This window comes from Phodopus roborovskii, unplaced genomic scaffold, assembly GCF_943737965.1.
Source record: "Phodopus roborovskii unplaced genomic scaffold, PHOROB, whole genome shotgun sequence".
In the NCBI taxonomy this organism is placed as follows: Eukaryota; Metazoa; Chordata; class Mammalia; order Rodentia; family Cricetidae; genus Phodopus; species Phodopus roborovskii.
The window spans coordinates 26,168,669-26,194,365 of NW_026126434.1; the positions used below are offsets into that span (position 1 = coordinate 26,168,669).

Below are 25,697 nucleotides of genomic sequence, written 5' to 3' on the forward strand. Positions count from 1 at the left end.
CCCTGTGCCTCAGTTTCCCCACCCACCACTTGGAGGAGAATCCATGTGCACTAAGCTGTCCTCAGCTCAGTGCCTGGCCCAGGGAGGTTTAATGACAGAGATGTTGAGAGCCCAGAAAGCAGCCACTGCATCCCACACAGTGCCACCAGAGTAGTGGCATAGCATGCTCTATGTACAGGCAGGTGATTAAGGAGGGAGAGGACAAGGTTAGGGCTGTGACCCTGGAAGGGAGAAAGGCCCAAGGTCTAAACACAGCCTGCAACGTTCTCATCCCTCTGCTTCACCCAGACCCACCAGCCATCTCTGTGTCACTCACTCGAAGTGCCTTCCTGAAAGCTAGCTCCCTCCCATGTCATACCCACAGCCTTCCCCTGTGGAGCCCTCAGCCCTCAGGAGAAAATCCTTCACCCCTCGCCCACCCAGTCATTTACAGGTTGTTTGGAAGCATAGCATTATAATCAGATCCCACGGTTTGTGCCATTTACAGCCAAAAAAAAAAAAAAAAAAAAAAAAAAAAAAAAAAAAAAGGGGAAGAGAAACCTTTCAGTGATGGAGAAAAAAAACCAACAAGAACTAATAATAAGAGCATGCTTAAGAGGAGGGCAGGTATTGTTTCCTGATTTATAAATATACTGGATGCTGAAGAGAGAGCATTCCCATGCTTCAGGCTTTTTGAATTGTCTCTTGGATGAAGATAGCACGTCCTTTTAGATATTTAACATATGTTTCCTTCCCTGGAGTGTTTGCTTTGAAGGGATACAGAGAGAGAGAGAGAGAGGAGAGAGAGAGAGAGAACAAAAACAAAAAAAATGGCTGGGTGTGGATGGACTTTATTTCTCTTTAAATTATTATGTGTTTGTGTCTACATGTGTATATTTGCGAGGGTAGGTTTCCACAGAGGCCAGGAGGCGTCAGATCCTGTGAGCCACCTGATGTGGGTGCTGGGAATTGAACTTGGGTCCTCTGTAAGAGCAGCCAGTGCTTTTAGCTGCTGAGCCATCTCCCAGGCCCTGATGAGCCATATATATATGTATTTTAAAAACCTCACAAAGTCAGTGCAGAGATAGGGCTGTAAGTGGGGTGTGCCCAGGGAAAATCTCTTGGAAGGAAGTGCTGGAGAGAGCTCTGGAGAGTTGGGGTGCCTACCCAAGCAGAGCAATGACACACCAGAGGCTGAGATTAGAGTGGCTTGGCGTGCTTGAGGAACTGTGTGGCTGGGCTCAGGAGAAGGGCAGTAGAATTCGGGGTGAGCGGGAAGGGAAAGGGTGACAGACGGGCAGGCAGGGTGGCTGATCTTCCGTGTCAGCTGACATCAGATCACCTAGGAGACACAGCTCTTGGGTGCAGCAGTGAAGGTATTTCCAGTAAGGGTTAACTGAGGAGGGAGGATCCAGCCTGAAGATAAGCAATACCAACAGGTAGAGATGCGCCTCTCTCTGCTCCCACCGTGCTTGTCAAAGAGAGCATGCTCCCACTGTCATACCTCCCCACCCCCACCCCCATGGAAAAGGACTGTGAGCCAGAATAAAGCCTTCCTTTAATTGGTCACAGCTGGGAGGAAAGAAACACTACAGCCAGTTGTTGAAGGTCTTGTTCCGGTTTAAGTGACACAGGAACATGGGGCGAGCAGAGGAAAACGGGGTGTTGTTAAAGGCTGCTTCTGCTGCTTTGGTGCAGGCTAGTGGGCGAGGGAAGAGGCTGTGCAGACCTGTCAGGAGGCCACTTTAACCATCCAGGCAGGAGCTGGTGATAGGGACCAAGAACAGTGTGACATACAGGAGGCAAGCTCCAGAAGACAGCGGGCGAGCCTCACTGTGGGCTGTGTGTGGGATACGGGAGGAGAGTCTCAGGTGTTTCCCGGCTTCCTGTGATCATCAGGAGACAGTGTATCCCACTCATGTAGGGTGAGGGCTCTAGAGGCCAGTGGCCGGAGTGGTACAGGAGTCAGTGTAACCTTGGAGTGAACCCACCCATGGGGCCTGGGTGACATCCTTGCCTTCAGGATCACACTGGTGACTCTACAGTAAACAGTCTTTGGGAGGTTCTGAAAGCGTGGCTCAGAGTGTCCTAAGAGTGGGAACTCCTCTGGGAACGCACAGCAACCTGAGCTAGGGGAAAGGAGTTCCCGGGCCCGAGTCCTCACTTATTTTTCTCTCTCTCTTCCATCCTAGGAGTTGGGGCCCTGCCAGCTCCCAGGCTGCAAGATTGATTTTGCTTTCAGTGTTGTTATTGTTATTATCATCCACTTAAACAACTTCACAGGAAGCAGCCGGCCCCTGTGCCCATCAAACATTAACCGCTCATTCGAGCTCTCTGCCCATACCTGTCGATACATTTTTACATAGCGGAAAACAGTCTTCCCTTCCCCATTCTCTGCCGACTTTATCTCCCACACATGTCTCTTGCTATTGACAGAGCCCTCAGACCTGCCACTTTAATGGGCAGGTGGTAGCACCCTCTGCATTGATGGGCTGGGTTGGGTCACCATTTCTCTGTAACCAGATCCTGGGCAGATGTCAATTTGCCTTTCTCTTGAATATTGCCATCATGGATATCCTTATGTGAGTGTTTTTTTTCCCTTTGCAATTCTTCAGAGACCTCTCCCCCAAAGTGAGATTACCTTGTAGCTTCTGGCACAGAGACAGTCCAACGGTTTCCTCATTGCATGGCCTGGCTACACCGATCTGATCATTTCCGTGTGTTTGTCTGCCCTGGTTTCATAGATGTATGGTCTCATGCTTTTAATTTCTGACTTTTCACACCCCGAGGCCGTGTTTGGATCTCTCAGCACCTGATGATCATAGCAAGAGTAGATATGCACTGGGTTTTGCAGTTTACACGGCACTTTGTTAGATGTTGCACTTAGCAAGACACTGTGAGCCTAATATCACTTTGTGGGGGTTTAGTCAAGTGAAGAGCTGGCATGGAGCCTTCACTCAGATGGAGCCCCATTAACCCTTCATATTCCTGGGCTTTGGGGTCAAAGTCTTCAGGGACCCCTGGCTTTAGCACAGTACTGCTTTGCCTGTTCCTGGCCAGGGCCTGACCCAGGCTCCTCCTTCTAGGATGGGGATCTGGATGTGGTACAGTCCTGGTTCCAAGGACCTATGTCCCAAAGTATAGGGACAGCAACACCCAGGGGGATGTAAGGATCCACACTGGAACTGTCAGACCTGAAGTGCGAGTCTGGGTTATTGTGCCCTCTCTCGCCTGTCAGGTGTCAGTGCTGACCCTGGGGCATCCCTTCCTTACATGTTTAACACTCACTATTTATGGCCAGCCCATTTTATAGTCAGAAAACTGAGGTTTCAAATGAGAGTATGATGATTTACCTCAATTATTGTCACAGCAAATATTGTCACAGACGAGACAGGAAGCCTGTCCCTTTATATGTGTAAAGGCAGGGGCCTGGATTATAATCCAGGACTACTGGCAGAGACTAGAGCCGAAACAACTGTGAGAATGGAGAGCATGCTGAAGCTAAATAATGAGGACCCAAGTTAGGATACTGAAGGAGTGTACCAGTGAACACAGCCCCAAATCCCTGAGCCAGGCCAGTAGGTGGCAGCCTCAGTCCCCCACCAGCAGGGGGAGCACTTTCACTGGTGACCAAGCTCAGCCTCCTTTGCTGCTCTGGTTTTTGTATCCTGCTAAAGTGTCCCACATTGAGTTTGTTGACTCCTCTTGTCAACTTTAGGACTGTTTTCCAGAGGATCCTGGGCTCACTTACCAACTAGAAATGGAACAGAAATGAGTGCCTGCCAGGCACCAGTCCCTGAGCTTGGTGCCCAACACTCAATCCTCAAGCGGAAGTTGAGTGGTGGAGTATGACGAGCAGTGCTTCCCCATCTTCCAGACGAAGAAATTGAGGCTCAGAGGTTTACTAACTTGCTCGAGGTCTCATGTCCGTGGAGTCCTGCCTTTGTCCCCCAGACCCACCTTACGCAGCCCAGGACTCACAGCCTCAGTCTAGCAGGCTCCTGCCTGAGGTTCAGGCCTTCCTGCTTTCTCTTCCCCGAGAGACTGCTCTGTGCTGGCTGCTGCTGCTCTTTGTCCTCCTCAAGTGTGGACTGGTGTCCCTGCACCCACAGAAACCTGCAGGTTCTCATTTACAGGTCTTCCCCAGTGGGTTAGGGAGGCTTTCCAGACACACAGCCTCCAATCTGAGCTTCACCTGACCTCCCACTGATGAGGTACAGATGTGGTGAGAGGTGCCAGACACTCCCAGGGACTTGGGGGTGGGTACGGACAAGCTAGCCATCACCACCGTCAGAAAGATGGGTTCATAAGAGGACCAGCCTCTTCCAGAAGCTTCCGGCTCTGTCAAAAGTCTGTGCATCTCTGCTGATGTAAAAGTAGCTTGTTCCTGGGCTCAGTGGTGGTGCTGGGACAGCATCCTTAGCTCTGGACCCGTGCTTTGCTTGGTGGCAAATAGTGGTGAGGGACCCTTGTCGAGGAAGGGCTGTGTGTGTGGTTGGTCTTTTATTATTTACTATTCATTATTTTATTATTAGCATGTGCATATAACTGCAAACGTATATGCAGACACATGTGTGTGGAGGTCCGAGGTCAACTTTGGGGGCTGTTCCTCAGAAGCCATCCACCTGGATAGATCGAGATTGGAGGTACCTCTAGTCCAGTCAGGTTCCCAGAAAGTCTGGGTCATCTCTGGCTGGCAGTGCACATAGGACAGGCTTCTGGCAGCATGTAGATATCTGGGCCACACAAAGGTTAGACCAGCCCTATTTCAGAGAGCATGGAGGACAGGAGACCCACATCAGATAATCCATGGGCCACAGGAGGGGCTCAGAGAGTCAATCCTGGTGTAAGATGGTTGGGGAGGGCCGGCTGTCACCTGCCCAGGAAGCCTTCTCCCAGGTCATCAGCCACTGTTCTCCGAGCAGCTAATTAAGGGGAAAGCTTGTTAATATTTCAGCACTGTTAACTGTGCTACGTTATTAAGTGTCTGTTTGCATTACATGCATAAAAGGATCAATGAACATGTTCGTACCCAGAGATGAGAGGATGAGAGCAGTCTCGGGGAGGGAGTATGGGGGTGAAGGATGCTGCCCACATGACCTGAGCAGAGGCTGTGTCCTCTGCCCAGTCCTTAGCACTGTACTGGGAACCCAGCAGTTGAAATTCAGGAAGTGCAATGGGTTCCAGAGCGGTTTGCAGCACTTATGTAACCTTGTAAAGCCTCATCTTTCCTATCTGAAAAATGGGAACAATGATAGGCTCATTAAAGCAACGCACAGGATATCTGAGATGGCATGCTCTGTAGAATACTGCAGAATAAATGTGTTTCTTAGTCTGCTATTGTGTTGAGGGTGTGGGAAGATCTCAGCAGGCCTTCAGTCACAGTTGGTGGCCTCCTGGGGAAACAAAGTAGAGGGAATACCACAGGACAGTGAATGGAGTTGCAAGGTACAAAGCCTGGGTTCGGGTCCTGGATCTGCTATGGTCTCAGTCAGTGACCCAACCAAAGTGTTTTCTTCTGTGTGCCTCAGTTTCTCCCTCTGAGAAGGAGACTAAACATCATCTTGCCTTTTCTGTCTTGGAACAGAGATAAGGAGCTTGGACATATACAGGGCACATGGGGACCACGCCACTACTCAGCACGTGTGACAGGAGTGGTAGGGTCTTCAAATGTGTACCACCTCACAGAGAGGGAGTGCCTGAGATCTTGTGTTTGCGTTAGCCTCAGTGTGGTGGCCGATGGCTTAGGTGGCCGATGGCTTAGGTGGCTTGCTGTGTGTCAGACGCCATTTAATTTTATTTATTTAGCATGTGCATGCATGTTTATATCTGTGTGTACGAGCATGGTGTGTGTGTGTGTGACATCTGCACATGTGTATGTCTGTTCCTGTATATATGTTTGTGGGAGCCAGAGGAAGGTATGTGAGGTGTTCTGTTGTGTTATTCTCCACCTTATTGATTCAGGAGTCTCTAAGCTTGGAGCTAGGCTGGCAGCTAGCAATCCCCTTGTGTCCCTCACCCCCACCTCACCAATACTGAGGTCAGGCCCTAGGCTATTAGATGGGTGCTGAGGATTTGAACTCAGATCCTCACGCTTAAGCAGCAAGCACTCTTGCGCTCTGAGCCACCTCCCCAGGTATTTTAAATGGTCACGTGGGTTTCTTGCTCATTCCTCACAATCACTGCATTTTTCTTTAAGCAAGAAGTCTAAGGCTCGTGAGGCTTGAGGGGCACTGTACTCCACACACGGCACCCAGTGTGAATTTGTGGTGTAGTGTCATGTGTGCTTTGCATGTTTTCACCTGGGATGGGAGACGACCACAGTGGCAGTCTCCTGTCCCTCCTCTTGCTCCTGTTCCATCCTCCTGGGCGCTGTCATTCATCCTGAGAGCTCCTGTTATTTGGGCCGGCATTTTATATACATTGCTTTGACTGTTCATGCTGGCTCCGAGAGACATCACCAGTCTCATTTACAAGGCAAGAGGCTACGGCTCAGAAAGCTTGAGAAACTTGAACAGTGTCTCCTAGCAGGTGTGTAAAAGACCTGGACGTTAGTCCTAGACGGGTGACTTCAGAAGTCTTCTCCTTCCTCTAGCCTGTCCCTGTGGTTCTTTGTCACACCCCTTCGTGGAGCTTTGGTTGTACTCACTCCCTGAAGCCATCTTGATCCTCTTGGCTTCCCTGCTTGATCATGCTCTTTGAGGATGAGTCCTATTTATTTCTGGTGACAGTCTCCCCCAGCACCCAGCAGGGTGCCGCTGTCCCTGAGCTTTGTTATTGGCCAGATGGAAGAAGGGATTATGACAGGCCCTGGCTTGGTGGCCTTTAGAAGCAGATGCCTCTCCTCCTTGCTCCTCCAAGCTTCCCAGGACATGCAGAGCTGGGGGCTGAGGAGAAGTACAGTCAGGGGACATTGAACATGAAGAGAGCAGAGTCTGTGGTTGTGACCTGCGCAGAACACTGTCCAAATTGGCATGCCAAGGCCAGCAGACACGAAGTATGTGACACCAGGAAAATGTAAGGCTAGTGCCAAGTCAACTCTTGTTTGTTTGTTCATTTGAGACAGGGTTTCTCTGTGTAGCCCTGACTATCCTGGAACTCACTCTATAGATTGAGATGGCCTCAAACTCACAGAGATCCTCCTGCCTCTGTCTCCAGAGTGCTGGAATTAAAGGCAAGCATGTGCCACCCACCCCAAATCACTCTTAACACATGGCTCCTTCCTGTGGAAAAGCGTGTGAGCATCTGTTCACACACATAAGGTACCTCGTGAAGCCGAGGTTATGGTGTTTACTTACAGAAGACTCCATGACTCTGGCAGGCACATCTTGGAAGCTCTTTGTACAACTTTCAGGCAGCTGCGCCAAAGAGTCCTCTCTCTAGCAGAGCTCCTGCCTGTATGTATGACCTTGCCCAGGAGCCCTGTGACCCCTGAATTGCCTGGTAATCTGCAGGAGCCTCTTTTCTTCCATCAGGGAAGAGCTGTTTCAGTTCCCTGGAAATGGCTACATGACCATCTCCGATGTAGGGGTTGGGGTGATGCTTCTGGGTGCTCTGGGATTACTGCCAGTGGAGACAGGCAAATGGGTGTCTTGTTTCTTTTTTTCTTTTCTTTCTTTCTTTCTTTCTTTTTAATTGTTTCTTAAATTGAAGGATAGCTTAGTGTGTTGGTCACTGTGACAAAACACCTGGGAAACTCAACCTAAGAGTTGAAGAAAGGTTTGATTTAATTCATGGTTATTACAAATGCATACTGCTGTATCCCCATGAGTTCTTTAGATTAAACTCAAATCTGGAGTAAAGTCAAGCACTCTACGACTGATGTATGTACTCAGCCATAACCAGCTCCCTTTGAGACAGATCTCATGTAGCCCAGGCTAGCTTCAAAGTATGGAGTCAAGAATGACCTTGAAGTGATCCTCCTGCTTCAGCTTCATAAATGCTGGGATTAAGGACGTGTGCCATCGTGCCTGGTTTTATGCAGTGGCTGGGATCAAATAGAGGGTTACATGTAGGCTAAGCAAGCACCTTACAAATTGAGCTACAGACCGAACCCTCTTTATCAAAGGCCTTTGATTGATTAAAATAGTACCCTCATGATTCAATCAGCTATTACCGCAGCTGGGACCTTGTGGGAAGGGCCATGTCATATACACACTATGCCAGACAGGGTGACATCCAGATTCCTGGGCATATGGACATTGCCACCATTGAACCAGCACTCAGATGGAGATTTGTCTGTCCCTGGGACATTCTGGTATTCCCTTCCCAGTTATTAATACCCTGTCTACTCAAGGCAGTCACTGCCAAGCCTCTGTCACTACAAGGTTAGCGTTTGCAGTTCTGAATTTTGAACAAATGAAATCATGCATTATAGACACTTTTGCGTCTAGGTTCTGTCAAATTGTGCCTGGGAGGTTCGGTGGTGTTGGCCTGGCTATCGCTCATTTCCTTCACTTAGTCTGATGCCGCACTGTGTAAAGACACTAGCGGGGACTGGGGAGATGGCTCAGTGAGTTAAAACACGTGCCATGAAAGCATGACGACTTGAGTGGAATCCTTAGAGCCCATGGAGAAATTGGGCTCAGTAACAGAAGCGGCTGTATTACCAACACACCCCAACTGAGAGATCGGAAGTAGGAATGGGAGAGGTACCAGAAGCTCCATGGCCAGCAAGTCTGCAGCGTGTAGCAGAACCACCCTGACTTTTGCTTGTTTTGTTGTTTTTGTTTTTGTCTTAAGACAGAGTGTTCTTGTATAGCCCTCGCTGGCATAGAACTTGCTATGTAGATCAGGCTGGCCTTGAACTCACAAAGCTCTGCCTCTCCATCACTGTATACGAGCACATGTTACCACACTAGGCTCACCTTTGCCACTCCTGACAGGCTCATGGGTTGCTTCGGAGTTTTCGTTATTGGAAGGAAAAGCCACTCTGAAGGGTCTCTCTCTCTCTTTTTTTAAAGATTTATTTTGTGATTATGTGTATGTGTGTATAGGGGGCAGGTGTGTGCATTTGTGTGCTGGGAACTGGACTCGGGTCCTCTGAAAGAATAGTCCATGTTTTTAACCACTGAGCAGTCTCTCCAGCCCCTTGGAGGATTCTCAGACCTGTCACGTGATGGTCATGGTGCTCATTTCTGTTGTATTTATCCCCAAAAGAGGAACCATGGCATCACAGGGCACATGCATGTTTAACATTCATAGATATGGCTCAGATATCTTCCAGTGTACTCGACCATGTTAGGGTAGGATCATCTTATTAGCTAATACCAGCAGAGAGAGGTGGGCAATCTTAATGATGTCATCCATGATGGCCGTTCCTTGCCAATCTCCAGTGAAGAAGCTACAGGCCCTACCTGTGTTTGTTGGCCAACCTTCCCCTCCCCCTCCCCTGCCCTGCTCAGGGCTCAGGCTTGCTGTGTCCTAAGCCTGTGCAGCTTTGTAGTTCTTTCCCATCATTCCTTATCAGTCACCAAAGTTTCTGTCATTACAACACTGCCTTGCTGTGGGCAAGCCACAGCATCCAAGATTATAGCTTATCTTCCATTGAAGCCTGTTCAACCGATGTCTTCCTTGTCAAGAGGCACCCCAGGCTTCCTGCAGATACCCATGCAGCCTTCTGGTCTTATCAGCAACCAGCATGCATGACATCTCTTGGTAGTTTTTGATGAGGTTTCCCTGGGACCCAGGCCAAAGATGCCTATCTCTTCTGTGTATGGTGACGTTTGTGAATTTTTATGGCATGGTGACAGTGACAGGCCCAGTCCCTGGAGTGTGGTGTGCATTTTATACAGACACTGTGCGCTGATTACAAAATCAATAGCTAGTTGAAAAGATCTCAGAGATCATCAATCTGCTTTCCTCCTTCAGCTGGGGAAACAGGCTCAGAGTGGTGGCTCAAATTGTGTGAAGGCACACAGCTTCTCTTTTAACTGCTCAACCCAGGCTCATTCCTCTGTGACAGACAGGTACTCAGGGTGGCCACCTGGACATAGTTTGTAGAAGTTGGACTTGGTGTGGCCAGTGTCATGCCGAGTGGCTGTACCATAGGGTTTCCAGCCTATCTGGGGTTGATGGCTTGTGTTCATCCTTGCCACCAAGCACACTGGAAGGCCTTGTTTCAAACTATTTCTTCAGCTTCTGGCTGGCCACCTTTTGGGACAGTGCTCTGGTTAGAGCATGTTTACCCCAGCAGTATTGATGACAGTCTATCCTTTGGAACACATGGCAATTCTGCTTTTCATTCATCATGAGTTGTCTGTATCCCCATTTCACAAGCAGGTAAAGTAAGGCCCAGACACCTCTGCTGGGTGACATGCAATGTGGGACTCAGCTCTGGGTCTTCTTTGCTCTTTGAAGGGCAAGTGCTGCTCTCCCACGGAGCCTCCCAGGATTCCCCCTGCAGCTGCTACTGTGTTCTCCTCCTGGGACCACCCTTCTCTCCCCAGGCATCCTTGTGAATTCACTCCTCAACATGGGGCCTTGAGTAGGAACCAATCTGAGGCCTAAGGACCACTATCCTGAGCCTGACAGACAGTCTGATATGTGTGCACTCTGGATACAGGATGCTGGAAGGCCTCCAGAGGGGATGCTCCCCATGGGTCCTTTGTATTGCATCTGCTCCCCTAAGCCCCATCCTCTCAGTCTTCAGCAAGCAGGTGCGAAGCTGGGACCTTCCCTGCTTTCCAGAGCCCAGACACTGGCGGGGTTTGTGTTAGGCGAATGGGACTAGACTTCGGTTCTTTTCACCCTGTGCTCCTCTAGCCGCACCCCAGTCTACCCAGTGGACACTGGGTAGAAGGGATCCACCGTCTTTGGGGGCTTCTAACCTCCCGGTAAAACTTCTGTCCCTTGTAGGAGAAGCTGCTGCAGCTTGGGGACAACATGAACAAATGATCTGTGTTGGAATGGAGCGGTGCTCAATTACTGAGTCACTGAGTCGCTGTCTCTAAAAGCTGAGGCTGAAGGGGCTGGGGTAGAGGAGAAAGCACTTGTTTTAATGTGTGGGACTGGAATTCAGAGCCACAGGTGTAACTACGAGGTGGGCATGCAGCATGCTATTATTCCTAATCCTTGCTGAACGGTGGAAGAGGGGACTCCCCAGAGCAAGCTGGCTATCTAGTTAGCCATCTGAGAAAGATCTGGATTCACTTGAGAGCCCCTGACTCTATGAGTAAGATGGAGAGTGACCAAGGAAGATTCCTACCATCAACTTCAATCCTCCACACGCATGTGTGCACACACATTCACATGTGTACTCACACGCACAAACACCACACATACATACATAGGCAAAATGAAACTGAAAAGGCAGAAGCTTGAAAGGATCGGGGCGGGTGGTGTGTAGGCATGTGATTTGCTAGGCATGTGTGTGCTCTCAAGAGGAACTGAGATGGGCAGCCAAGCAAAGATGAGGTTTAGGAAGTTTAGCCTCAGCCTGTCCCTAGGGGGATCCTGAGAACCTGAGCAGCCACGATCACCCCTCCCTCTGAGTGTGTGTGTTTGTGTGAGCTCATGCATGTGTGTGCTCTCAAGAGTGTGCATGGATGTTGGGGCATTTGGGTCACCTGAGTGCTGTCTGCCATTAGTTGCAGAGGGGGACGGACACACCTGTCATATTGTAGAGCTGGGTATAGCACTAAAACACCCAAGACTTGGAGCCACGAAGACAGTGAAGCCAGAGCAATTGGCTACACAGCCTGCAGTGTTATGGAACTTGGGGGCCACAATCTGTACCCAAGTCATGTCTGGCCACTGTCTTCAATAAACCAGTTAAAAGAGACAATAGTGTAGGATGCAGAGAAAGATTTGCTCAATGTGGCTACATTAGGAAAAGGGACGGAGGTCCAGAGAACCCCAAAGTCCATCTTTGGGGGTCCTGAAATGAGATCAATGGCATGCACATCTGAGCTGTTGCTGTGAAGGTGTGGCCCCGCCCACCATTGACCCATCATCCTCTGGACTTCGGTGTCTTCCTATAAGGTGGTCTGATGCATTGTTGGAACTGTGAAATCTCTTGCTAGAGACAAATTCCTCTTCTGTCTGGCCCTTTTCCTCCTCCCATGGTATCCCTGGGGAAACCTTCCATTCTTCTGGGTCCTTCGTTTCAATAGTCTGAAAGGATAGATCAGGAGATACAGAGTCTCTTTAGAAGTCTTTATTTCTGCCATGCCTGTTACAGCAGCCATCCCACACCACTGTATTTGTCCCTCACTGAAAAGCAAATTTGGCAACACCTCTTTCCCAAATCCTGAGGTCTCCTGATCCTGGCCCAGTGTTGGTGAAGTATGGCCCCTCACCAGACACACTGAGAAGCAGCCCTAGCCCCTGAGCTCTGTGAGTCTTTCCTATTCCTTCTGTCCTTTCTCCACAGCCCCAGCCCAAGCTCAGATCGTGCACGCAGGACAGGCCTGTGTGGTGAAGGAGGATAATATTAGCGAGAGAGTCTACACCATCCGGGAGAGCGACACCCTGGTGCTGCAGTGCCTGGTCACTGGGCACCCTCGGCCCCAGGTAAGTTGGGCCTTGGCCTTGCTGGGCTCCTATCCTGCTCACACTCTGTGGCCTGTGATCAGGGTTTAAAAAGGAGCAGGAGGTGAGGAGCTACATACACTTTCCAGGCAAGCAACATGTCAGGACAAGAAAGACAGGGGCAAGACTAGCCTGGAGTTTAACTCTCTCTCTCTCTTTTTCTTTTTCGAGGCAGGATTTCTCTGTAGCTTTGGAGCCTATCCTGGAACTAGTTTTTATAGACAAGGCTGGCTTCAAACTCACAGAGATCCACCTGCCTCTGCCTCCCAAGTGCTGGGCTGGGACTAAAGGCATACATCACCACCGCTGGGCTGTGGAGCTTAACTCTTTTTGGATGCTGGATGCTCTGGGTACCGTCACCCCAAACACTGACAGCTGAGAGGAAAATGGAATGCCAGTTGTTCCTTTCCACTCGTCCTCTGTGGAACACACACTTCTTTACACACACCATCAAGAAATGCGGGCAGGTAGACCGCATGCCAAGAAGGCCCCTTCCCAGTGTTTTCTCTCTCTCTCTCTGGCTCCTCCAAAGGCCCCATTTTACAGCTAAGAGAAAGCGAGGCCCTGAGAAGCTGGGCAAACTCCCAAGGTCCCACAGCACTTCTGAAAACAGAAGCAGAATTTGAGTCTAGAAGCCATACCCTCTGTGGCTTGGCACACTGCCCTCCTCATTGGGTTAGGAGCTGCAGGGACGATATGGGCAACACTTCAGGCTTTTGGCAAGCCAGAGCAAACTCTGGAGGTTCAAAGACGCAAAGCAATTAGAAGGGGACAGAAGACAAGTGTCTGGAAATGCCAGATGAGTTTTGTCATAGATCAAGCACTCAGGTTCCTGCAGGAGGTGGTAGCTGGCTATTGCTGACTGATGGAGGAGGCAGGTAGGGAGGAGGGCTAGAAGAACTGGCTGCCTGGCAAGCTGCTGTGACCTTTAATACTTGAATAGCAGCAACAAAGGTGGCAGTTGGATTCTAGGGAGGACATTGAAATACAGAATCCTTTTTTTATTTTTTTTCCCTGATAATTTGGGGGGGGGGAATGGAGACGGCTTTCATAGCTCTGGCTTGAGATAAGCAGATGTGCAAGGAAACCCCTGAAGATTTCTTCCATATAAAGCCACCGTCACAGCTCGCTCCTGCTCGAAGCACTGGCATTGACAACGTGCAGCTGCATTTCTGTGGATCTTGTGTCACGTGTGATGACTACAGCAGGGATGCGGCTGGTGCGGCCAGTGAGGAAGCTGCCAGGCTATGCTGACCATCTGTGCATGTGATCCATACGTGACCACTAGTGGCCATGGCTGGGCGACAGGGTCAGGAAGGGTAACTTTGAACTTCTGACCTTCCTGCTTGCACTTATGTCTTGCAGTTATTACTGACCCGAGTTGCCACACCCAGTTTGTGCAAGGCTGGGGACAGAACCCAGGCTTTGCTGCATGCTGAACATGCTAGGCAAGCACCCCCTGTCTCCCTGTTTCCATTGATGGCTTCATTGCTTGCCCTGTCATACAAGCTCGCATACTTGGCTTTGCCCTGTCTCCCCAACAGCTGGCCAGACTCTGGCTCTTCATGTCTTACATGGGTGTCCTCTTTATCACTCTTGCAGCTCAGCTCTTCAGTCCTGTCCCTGGAACACTATAGTAAACTGAAATTCTACTACTTCAAAGAGGCTCTTTGCTTCTCCCCTACCTTTGTTCCATTGCAACGAACACCCCAAATCTGCTCCATTACCTGTCTCCCCCACAACTTAGCAATAACCAGTGGTGGCTCCCCATTGTTTGCCAGCTTTGCTCAAATCTCTGGGGTACAACTGGATACTTTTTGTATCCTGGCTCCTATTGCCCCTACCTGCCTGTGTCCCAGCTATATGGACCACCCATCGTCCTCCAGGTATGCCCCCATTTGTCCTGCTTGCTTCCTTACAGTGACATTGAGCATCTATCATGTTCCAAACACGGTGGATGTGTGTCAAGGATGCAGCTAGGGCACCTATCCAAAGGGAAGCAAAGGGGGAGGAGCATTGAGGCCCTTGCCAACCAAGGTCAGGATGGAGGAGTGACCAGACAGAGTTCATCCATTCAAAGAAGAAGCAAGAGCATGGGCATGCTAGGGTCTGCAACTCAGAGGGAATCTATGAGAGAGGGGAAGCCGCAAACCCAAGGACTTTTATTGTCGCTCAAGCAACCAGTTACTTGAGGACAAGTTGTTGGTCCGGGAAAAGAATGGTTTAGAGAGCCATCAAGCTGCAAACGATGGAGGAATTTGGCTCAGCAAATGGATGTAGCTCAGCCAGGCATGTGCTCTGGGTCCCATCCCCAGTACTGCAAAATAAGGTGTGGTGGTAGTGCACATGGGTAATCCCAGAGCTTGGGAGGCAGAGTCCGGAGGATCTGGCATTCAAAGTCATATATCAAGTATATACCAAGTTCAAGGCTGCCTGGGATATACCTGAGACCCTGTTTCAAAAAATGAAAAGAGGCTGTCTCCAGGTGGGGGGTGCCTGGCTTATGTAGGGAGCTGTGGGGGAAGGTGTGGAACAGATGGGACCAAGTAGTTTGGGTCCTCAGGGTGGTCACAGACTTTGGGTTCTCTTCTCTATGGGCTCCTGGAATAATCTGGGCTCTTTAAGTCTACAGAAATGCTATGGACGAGAAAGATTTCTGTTCTTTGTGCTTGGGGCTTGCTTTCCAAGAAATAATTAATCCCATAGCTAATTACTACGATACAAAAGCCTCCTCTGGAAACAGGGAATGAGTGAAAAGCCACTTTCCCCCAGAATATGGGAGAAATAGAGAAAGCAGCTGAAGAACATTTGCTGGGGGTAGGCAGTTTTAAAGCCATTAGGTGTCATCTACTAGAAAGCTAATGGGACTCACTGTATGTGGCCCAGTGATGTGACCTCCCAAATTAGTGGGATTTTAGTCACCTAAGAACAAATGGGTCCAGAGGGGTTTTTAAAAGGACCCTCCTCCCAGTGCCGGTGGCAATGAACGGAAGCTGAGGAGCCTGGGTTGGCACACACCTCAGGAGGAGGTGTGTTCATACACACAGGGTGAGTAGACCTGAGGCGGCCCACAGGCGGCAGTGTTTCCATTCCTGTGACAAGATGCCTGAGAAAGTAAACTTTTTATCTCAGGGTCCCAAAGCATGCCCCTACTGTGACAAACTTCTTCAGACTAGTCCACATGTCCCAGTTCCCACAAGCTCAAGGTAATTAAATCTGAACCCATCGATAATACACCTCCCCAAGGCCCACTGGCTAGCAACAAAGCCTTGAACACACAAACCTTCTGGGGACATGCATGTCCAAACCACAGCAAGGCTACAGGTCCATCTGGGACTAAGCTGAAGTGGATCCCCAGCAAGAGCTTCTACCTATGAAGGGGACCAGAAGTTTGTCCCCAGAGTCACAACAGGGCATAGCACTTAGAGGAGGCAGAACCCTGCTCTTTGTCTTGGTCAGTTTGATATAGGGAAAGGCAATCAGAAATCACAGAAATAAAAGCAGTAGTCTTTCTTAAAGAATGGCCTTAATACACCAGAGATAGCTAAAGATGAAATTAGGAAATTGGGTGACAGATCTGAGGCTGTTAACCACAACTCTGGGGAAGCAATAGAAATGAAGAAAGAGAGGTTTGAGGTTGTAGTTCAATCAGTAGCGTGCCTAGCACAGGTGAAGCCCAGGGTTTGACCCCAGCAGTACATTGACAGACATGGTGCTACACTCGTGTGATTCCAGTCACTGTGGAGGTGGAGGCAGAAGAATCAGGACTTTAAAATTATCTGTCAGTTATTTAGCGTTCGAACCCAACCTGAGATAAGGAAAAAAAAATAAAAAAGAATAGCATCTGTAACTCCAGTTCCAGTGGGTTCCCCATCCTTTTCTGGCCTCCAAAGGAGGCACATTGTATACAGAAATAAATGAGACAAAACAAAACAAAAGACCTTACCCAAACCAAAATCCAAATTTTGAATAGTATGTTAAAATCCACATGACAAATTAAGGTAAAACCATAGAGCATCAGCGATTAACCGAGAGACTATTAATAATAGCACTACCTTTAAGTGCTTCACTTCCTAAGCCTCATAACTTACAAAGTAGGCATTACGCTATATTAGTTATTGTTGACTGGCAAATACTTCAAAATGCAGGGGCTTGGGTCCTGGAACCCTTCCTGCCTCCCAGCGCCAGTGGCAGGAATCCAGCATCCGTTGAGTCTGACACAGGGTCTCTCACAAGGCTGGATGTCAGTCAATGCACATGACTGAGGCTGGAGGACTCTGCAGAGGAAAGAGGGTAGCCGCCTAGGCTCCCCTCCACCGGAATACTCAGGGCAGAAGAGCTGGCTGAGGAGCAGATCAAAGCCATGGTGGAAATTAGTTACACACCCTATCCTAGTTTCTCTTCTGCTGAAGCCTATTAGCTTCAGAACAGTGAGTGGGCAGGCACACAGAGGAGAGGGGAGCCCAGAAGCCCACCTTTGGAGACTGACTTCTGGTAGAGCTCTTTACATCCAGGAGTGAGACTGAAGGTTGAGTAACCTATGAGGTCACTAAGCTCAGAAGTGGGTTAACACACACACAGTTTGTTTAGTCTTCCCAGCACTAAGTATATACTCACCCAATCCTCCGCTAACGCTAGGCAACTTAGTTGGGCAGGAACCTTAGTTGGGCAGAGCTTCTTCCCTCTGACCTTGACTTCTACCCAGCAGTTCTTTTCACTATGGTGTCCTGAGGTGGTCACCTGTGCCTTCCTGCCGCCTGTTTGGGTCAGGCCTGGGTCCACTCTCTCCTGTGCCCTGGAGAGCATGGGGCAGACAGGGCTTGTGTAGGGCCCTCAGTGCGATGACTGCCCACCCAGGTGCGGTGGACCAAGACTGCCGGCAGCGCATCGGACAAGTTCCAGGAGACCTCGGTGTTCAACGAGACGCTGCGGATCGAGCGCATCGCCCGCACGCAGGGCGGCCGCTACTACTGCAAGGCAGAGAATGGAGTGGGCGTGCCGGCCATCAAGTCCATCCGTGTGGATGTGCAGTGTGAGTCGAGGCCCCATGCGGCCCTGTACCCTGCCAGTCCGTGTCCCTGCAGACGACGGCTTCCAGGGCTGGGGAAGGGGTAGGATTGAGAAGTGGCATCATGGTGGAAGACCCCAAAGAGACATCCCTCTCTTTGGGAATGGACAGCTGTTTCTTCCAAACCTGTCCTTCATTCCCATGTCGCCCACCTCCCACGGACTCTGATGCAGCCCTTTAAAGTGGACAGGATTATAGTTCTTCCACAGGAGGAAAAGCAAGGCACCAGAGCAGGATAGCTTCCTATGTGAGTTGAGGACAGGGACAATTCCGGGATTTCCTCTCTACCACCCTGTGCAATTGTGGGCCCCCATCACAGCCCTGGCTGTACGATACACTCTCTGAGGAAAGCTTAAGATTTTATTTATGTTTGTAGTGGGGACAGGGGCACAGGACAGCTTACAGGAGTTTGTTCTCCTAGCATTGGGGAATCAAACTTCCATCATCAGGCTCTGTGGGAGGTTCTTTTACCTTCTGAGCCATCTCTCCTATCCTCAGGAATCTTTTAAAAACTGCTGATCCTTTAGCCAGGTGTGGTGGTGGTACACACCTTTAATCCCAGAACTCCAGAGGGAGAAGCAGGTGGATCTCTTGTAATTTCAAGGTCAGCCTGGTCTACAAAGCGAGTTCCAGGACAGTCAGGGCTACACAAAGAAACCCTGTCTCAAAAAAACTAAAACCAACAAACAAAAATCCTGCTGATCCCTGGGCTCAACTTCAACTTCTAGAAGTTCTTATGGGAGTGACAGGGAATGTGGCCTGATATCAAGGATGCTCTTAAGACACCAGTTCAGTAATTGTTTATATTTGCACAAGTGTAAGCGCCATTGGTTTCCAGATGTAGTGTGTTCTGACTAGGATCTAGACTAGGGCTGGTCCAACCTGTGGTCTGGAGATGACATGCACCCATTGATGGCTGTAAATAGAGCCTGGCACAAAACTCACTTACAACATTATTAGGCTCATTTTTCTCTTTCTTTTGTCCTGAGAAAGCTCAGCCATGAGCTTTCTAGATGAAAGCATCATGTCCCACTGTCAAAATGTTGGACATGCCTGCTAGGCAATTCCCTTATACCCCTTCAAGTCAATAGCACCCCATAGGTGATCATCACCCTTTGGGCATTCTAGGCATCAGTGCTAAAAAGAAATTTCAGGCTGAGATGTAGCTCAATGGGTATCAAGAGTACTTGCTGAGCATGCAGAGGCCCTGGGCGTGATTCCCCCCGCCCCCCCCCACACACACTGCATAAGTTGAGCATGGTGGTACATGCCTGTAAGACCCAAGCTTGGGTCCCAGAGGCAGGAGTATTAGAAGTCCAAGGTCAGCCTCCGTTTGCATGGTGAGTTCCAGGTCAGCCTGGGATAGGTGAGACCCTGTCTCAAAAACAAAAACAAAACTCAAAAAAGCTACAGCATAAAGAAAATCTCTGTGTCCATTAAACAGAACTGAATGCTACCCATCTCGTCTGAGTGGACAATGAGGAAATTGAAGCCCAGAAACATAGGCAGGTCACACTACAAAATCACAGCCAATGAGGGAGTTGAACTTAACTTTCAACTTGTTTCCAGTCTATGGCTGCCCATTCCAGCCTGTGAAAGGTACTGAGCTTGAGGCTCCACATAGGTCCCTTGTAGGGAGCCCCGGAAGACATTAGATTCAGTCCCCTGCCTCTAGCAACTTGGTTAACCTTGCAGAACAAAAGGCAGGCATCAGCTTCCCATGTTCTTTCAGAGTGGCTCTGCTCTCCCCAAGGGCTTCAAGGAGCCTGAGCCCCCTGCTCTGGGGTCACCTCATTTTGATTTGGGTCTGGTGTCCTTGCAGACTTGGATGAGCCCGTGCTGACAGTACACCAGACTGTGAGTGACGTCCGAGGCAACTTCTACCAGGAGAAGACGGTATTTCTACGCTGCACTGTCAGCTCCAACCCACCCGCCCGCTTTATCTGGAAGAGGGGCTCTGACACACTGTCCCACAGCCAGGACAATGGGGTTGACATCTACGAGCCTCTCTACACTCAGGTCAGGATGAGCAGCTGGCTTCCCACACTCTTGTACCCCTCAAGGATAGCCCATAAGGGGCTGAGGCCTGGTGACCTGGACTGTTGGACACTGGCCTGAGCTCAACAATTCAGCGCCTTGGTGGGAGGCAACTGTACTAGAGTTCACACAGCCTGGGGTGAAAAGTCAAAGAATAGAGAGGTCAGAGGGCACGGTGAGTCCCAGACAGCAGAGTCTTGAAGGCAACATGTTCTCCCAGAGCATGGCTGGATAGGAAAAAAACATCCAAAGGACAAGCAAACCATCTGTGCCTGCTCCTGTGGCTGAGATGGGGATCCATGGGCAGATTCTATAGGAGTTTCGGTGGAAAGGTCTCCCTCAGTCCATGTTTCCCCACAGTTCCAGGAGATGGTGACAAAGCCATTCTGCCAGGGAGGGCTTTCAGAAGGGACCGTCAGATCCTTACGTGGCCTGTGGACCTGTCCCATGTTATGTGGGTTACAAGCCACAAGTCACTCCTCCTCTTCCCAGAAAGGGACACTGAGGCCCCAATCCTGGACCTAATCTCTGGGGCTGCTTCTGCCCCAGAGAAGCCCATGGGAGCATCTTCCAGGGAAGATGGTAGGGTAGGGCTTGAGGAGATGAGAACTAGCACAGGAATTGCCTACAGTCTGTGGTTCGGGTTAGAAAAATGAATGTGGGTGACCCCAAGAGACCCAACCAGGTTCTCACTCCAATGATCTACTGCCATCCAGGGGGAGACAAAGGTCTTGAAGCTGAAGAACCTGCGACCCCAAGACTATGCCAGCTACACCTGCCAGGTGTCCGTGCGAAATGTGTGTGGCATCCCAGATAAGGCTATCACCTTCCGGCTCACCAATACCACAGGTTCAAGACTATCCCAGCCACACCCACTTGGACCCACTCCCTACCCTAACGCCCAGATCTTCCTCTCCAGCATCCCTGGGTTTCCCTCATCCCTGCCGAGTGTCCCTGGCCTCTCTTCCTACCCAGGTTTCTCTATTGCCCTCATCTCCCTCTCATTTAGCACTGGAAGTCTCCTGAGACCCAACCTCCTTGTCCCTTTAGCACCTCCAGCCTTGAAGCTGTCTGTGAACGAAACTCTGGTGGTGAACCCTGGGGAGAATGTGACAGTGCAGTGTCTACTGACAGGCGGCGATCCCCTCCCCCAGCTGCACTGGTCCCACGGACCTGGCCCACTGCCCCTGGGTGCTCTGGCTCAGGGTGGCACCCTCAGCATCCCTTCAGTACAGGCCCGGGACTCGGGTTACTACAACTGCACAGCTACCAACAATGTAGGCAACCCAGCCAAGAAGACGGTCAACCTGCTGGTGCGATGTAAGTGACCTGGAGGGGTTGGTGGGAAGTTGTGAGGTGAACAGGGTCTCTGTCCTTCAGGGACTGCAGGTGAACTGGGAGAGGGAACCATCTGGTTTTCACAGCGGATGAGGTGCATCAGGGTGCCATATTCTAGGCACACTGCTTCCCTTGCAATTCAGCAGTCTACCACTAGGGGTAGGAAAGCTGCAATTTGTAATTCAGAAGAAGGGCTGGTACTGACGAAAGTTACTTTTAGACTGGTAAATGGAGGCTGAAAACAAAACAAAACAAAACAAAAAACCCAAAAATAAATGTGTGTAATGTAGGCTTCAAGGGAAATGTCCTGGCTTTCTTTTTAGCTGCAGTTTGGCCACATTTAAGTGGCAATAACACACATTTCTATAGACCATATATGTATTAAATTTTTTTTTTTTGAGACAGTGTCTCACTATATAACTCTGGCTGGCCTGAGATTCACTATGTAGAGCAGGCTTTCCTCCACTCACAGAGATTCACCTACTTCTGCCTCCTGAGTGCTGGGATTAAAGGTGTGTATGTACAAGTCTTCAGTATCACAGAATGTCATTGAATATGAAGACCATTTACTAAGTGTAAAACAATATCAAACTTGAAGGTCTAAAGAAGTGCAGATGTGTTCCTCACCAACCCTCAGCCTTGGTTGCTTTCATTTTAGCCGCTTGTTGTAATCAATCTGGAGTTTACTGCTTCTCCTCCTCCTTCTTTTTTGCTTGTGCAGTGGTAGGTGTTTTTTTTTTTTTTTTTTTTTTTTTTTTTTTTTAAGACCCAAACTTTCGGTCCTGATGGCCCACACCTGTCATTCCAGCACTTGAGAGGTAGAGGCAGAAAGATCAGGAGTCAAGGTCATCCTTGTCTACGTAGGAAGTTAGGCTAGCCTGGGCTGCCTGACACTCAGTCTCAAAAAAACAAAACAAAACAAAACCATGGACCGGAAAGATGGCTCAGCAGTTAAGAGCACTTGCTGCTCTGACACAGGACCCAAATTCAGTTCCAAGCACCCACACTGTGCCTTACAACCACCCATAATTCCAGTTCCAAGGGAAAAAACCCTCTGCTGGTCTCCATGGGCTCTGTGCACACATGTGGTGCAATACATACACATAGATAAACACTCATACACATTTAAAACATTTTTTAAAATAACAAGTCAAAAAAGAAAAGATCCAGGCATGTTCCCAGTCCTTTAGCCTTGAAAGTCAAGTGCAGGTGCTGACAAACGGAACTGAGCCTCTTCAGACTGGCTTCTGTGTTTGCCTCTCAATGACCAGACAGTCTCTTTCCGGGTCTACTCCAGCAAGAAGCCAGCTCTTGTGTACCTGGCTTGGCTTGAGAAATAAATTAACAAGATTGGAGCTCTCTGGCCACCGCTTTCTCTTCCACAGCATATTCCTCATCAAAGATAAGTTGTCTCCATCTGATCCCACTTGACCTTGAAAACCTGAGGTAGAGAGATCTTTCTGGACATCTATAGTTGTGGTCACCTCTCAGGGTGGCTCTGCAGCCTGCCTTGTCCAGCCCAGTCCTGATCTGCAAGCCACTGTTCCAGTGTTCTGTCAAGTTAGCACCCCACCCATTAAAGGCTTGAACTGACTTCAAACAAGACCCACATTTAAAAAAGCATCTGGACCCTAAGTTTTTTAAACCATGTGATGTCATGCAATTACATGCAAGAGCATCACATTGGCTTTTTATCATAAAAAAAAAATCATGCAGGCTTGCTCTAAAGACTCAGACAGTAAAAGGGGGAGAAGTGCAATTAATTGCTCTTCAGTTTCCTTTGGGTCCATGCTAGATAGAGCAGCTATTGAGTCTCATATTCCCTTTTATATCGGTACTTTGTATACACAAGGTTGAAAATAAAGCAGTATATGGGCAAGAATGATTTGGGAGCATGTGATAGACTGACTGAGCCCCAGTTTCCTCCAGAGACAGCAGGACAGGTTAGATGCACTAATCCATGAATGATGCCTGGGCCAGCACCTCTCACTGATGGAGTGTGCTGATTAATAATGCCTGGAGCCAGCACCAATCTCACTTTTCTGCATTGAGCTCTTTAAAGCTATTGAAAAACCCTGAACCATTGGAGCCATTTCCAGACTGAAGTGTGTGTGTGTGTGTGTGTGTGTGTGTGTGTGTGTGTGTGTGTGTGTGTGTATGTATACAGGGTTGGGATGCAACCAATTTGAGAGGAGCAGCTGGGGTGGGACATGGATGCCTGTCCTTGGGTAAACCCCAGCCCTTCTTCACTCCCTACAGCCTTGAAGAATGCCACGTTCCAGATCACCCCTGACATGATCAAAGAGAGCGAGAACATTCAACTCGGCCAGGACCTGAAGCTATCCTGCCATGTAGATGCGGTGCCCCAGGAGAAGGTGACCTACCAGTGGTTCAAAAATGGCAAGCCAGCACGCATGTCCAAGCGGCTGCTGGTAACCCGAAATGACCCCGAGTTACCCGCCATCACCAGCAGCCTGGAGCTCATTGACCTGCACTTCAGCGACTATGGCACATATTTATGCATGGCCTCCTTCCCGGGATCTCCAGTGCCTGACCTCAGCATTGAGGTCAACATCTCCTCTGAGACAGGTGGGGGCATCAGGAGCTGTGGGGAAGCCAGGGAGACCCAAAGTGGTATGTGTTATGGGGGGGAAGGGGACACAACAATTTACATATGGGTGTCTAGAGGGAGGAGGGCACCATTTGTTCATGCCACACAGATTGGGTCCCTGTCATAGCCAGGCACCATGACAGGCCTTGGGGTAGAGTTATGGGAACAGTAGATGCTGCATTTCTTGAACTTGGCAGGAAGACAGACCTATTTCAGACAGGTCATGAATAAACGTATCACTGCACACTGTAATTTGAATGAGGTCTGAGGGAGGAGCTAAAGTTTGCTAAGCAAAGAGAGCCACTGGGGCCTCAGAACCAGCATATGAAAAGTCACCAAGGGGGGAGAGGAACAGTGTCTAGGAGAGTGGAATGATACAAACTCAGAGAGGCTACCCTGGGGACCTCTCAGCCATGAGGCTGGAGGTCTGAGGTCAAGGTGCCAGCAGGGTTGGGCTCCCTGGCTGGCCAGTGGCATAGTCTCCCTGTTCATGTCTATGTCCTAGACCAGGTTGGGGGAGATCCCATTGGCTTCAGCCTCAAAAAAGTCCTGCCTCAAATAAAGTCACATTTTTTTCAGACACTGGCTTTAGGATGGCAACATATGGATTTTGAGGGGATGGAATGTATCCTATGATGGGCCATGGTGAAATGAGTCAGGTCTTTATTCTTATAATAATTATTATAATATGATGAGTTGATAATAGGAAACTGAGTGTTCACTATGTATTCCTATGAGAGTATGATTTCTTTATTCACCTCTGTGACTTATGGTGGCAGAGTTTTTTTTCCTATTACTTTACTCATTTATTTTGTGTGGATATGCATGTGTGGACATGTACCGTGTACATATGTGAAATCCAGAGGACAACTTGATGAAGTTTGTTCTCTCCTTTTACCATGTGGGTCCCAGGGATCAAACCCAGGTGGTCAGGTTTGTTGCAAGTGCCTTTAACCATGGAGTATCTCACAGACCTGTCAGGGGTAGCAATTTATCTTCTCATTTTGCTGCAGAAGAATCATCCCTTAGAAACTTGAGCTTGAGAGCCCAGGCAAGGATCTGTGCTTGGCACTGTAGGAGGATGGCATGAGGCCGGGGGAGGAGGGTGATCTTTGGAAGAGGGCTCCAGGACCTTCTACTGGGAAGCCATCTGATCATGGCTGGTGAGTCACGTGACCATCACAGCGACAGCTCTAACAGTTATGAGTATTTCCTCCTTTGGCACTTAAGCTCTGGCCTCAATTTCTCTCGATGGGCAATTAGACCGAGTAGCCTCAGAGGAGGCTCCCACCCCCACATCTGCACACAGGGAAGCCCAGTGAGGCTGGAGATTGCAGAAAAGGCTTCTAAAGGGAGCCAGGCTCGAGTAGGACCTCAGAGTGGATGGGAACTCTGCAAAGAGCACACACTCATTTTGCAGCTTTGTGCAAAACTGTGGGAAGCTAAGAACCCATACTCCAGCACCCCCAGCCCCTTCCTCAGAACTCACTGTCTGGGCAAGGGAGCTAGGGCTGTTGGGAGAAGGGAGAGGGCAGGGAAAATGCTGGAACTCTTGCCTAGGAGTCTGTAAAGGGGACACTAGTGAAGGAAAGCCGGGCTGCCTAGGAAGTCAGAGAAGGCTTTCTCTAGGAGGTGTGTTCCATGTGAGTCTTAGAGGGTGCTGTGGGCTCTGCCAGGTGAGGGGTACAACACGAAGAAAGAACTCAGGGAACCCACAGTGTAGGAGACTAGGTGTGTCTCAGGGTAGGTGAGTGGATTCCTCACAAAGGTGTCATGCAGCTGGGACACAGACGGGAGTGGGATACCAGGTCACAGATGGGAGTTGAGGCTGTGGTTTATGGAGGGCAGAGTCTGAGGGACTTTTCCTCAGAGCCTAGTACAGAGCCTTAACCCGAGGGCACATGGTGGGAGGCAGCTCTTCATCCTGGGGGGTCTGGAGGTGTCTGACTCAGGGAGGTGGCTTCTGCATTTGCCTCACAGGACTGATACCTGGAGCAGAGAAGCCTTGTAATCACCTCTGGGAACAATTTAAACCCAGAGGGTAGGTGGATGGGGAGTGGGGGGGACATGAATGAACTGGCTCCAAAATACAAAGAGAAAGCCATGAAAGGAAAGCCAATAGATGCACAAATA

General features: G+C 49.5%; 1 protein-coding gene across 1 annotated transcript in view; it reads left to right on the plus strand.

The window, feature by feature from the left end:
- Mdga1 (MAM domain containing glycosylphosphatidylinositol anchor 1) overlaps positions 1 to 25,697 on the plus strand; it is a 51,379-nt gene that overhangs the window by 13,689 nt on the left and 11,993 nt on the right. Inside the window, exons 4-11 of the mRNA XM_051186588.1 lie at positions 3,934 to 4,129; positions 7,434 to 7,503; positions 12,304 to 12,492; positions 17,368 to 17,542; positions 19,401 to 19,597; positions 20,332 to 20,464; positions 20,666 to 20,935; positions 23,213 to 23,542. Of these exons, the coding sequence (XP_051042545.1) occupies positions 3,934 to 4,129; positions 7,434 to 7,503; positions 12,304 to 12,492; positions 17,368 to 17,542; positions 19,401 to 19,597; positions 20,332 to 20,464; positions 20,666 to 20,935; positions 23,213 to 23,542 (1,560 nt within the window). The remainder of the gene's footprint in view (positions 1 to 3,933; positions 4,130 to 7,433; positions 7,504 to 12,303; positions 12,493 to 17,367; positions 17,543 to 19,400; positions 19,598 to 20,331; positions 20,465 to 20,665; positions 20,936 to 23,212; positions 23,543 to 25,697) is intronic.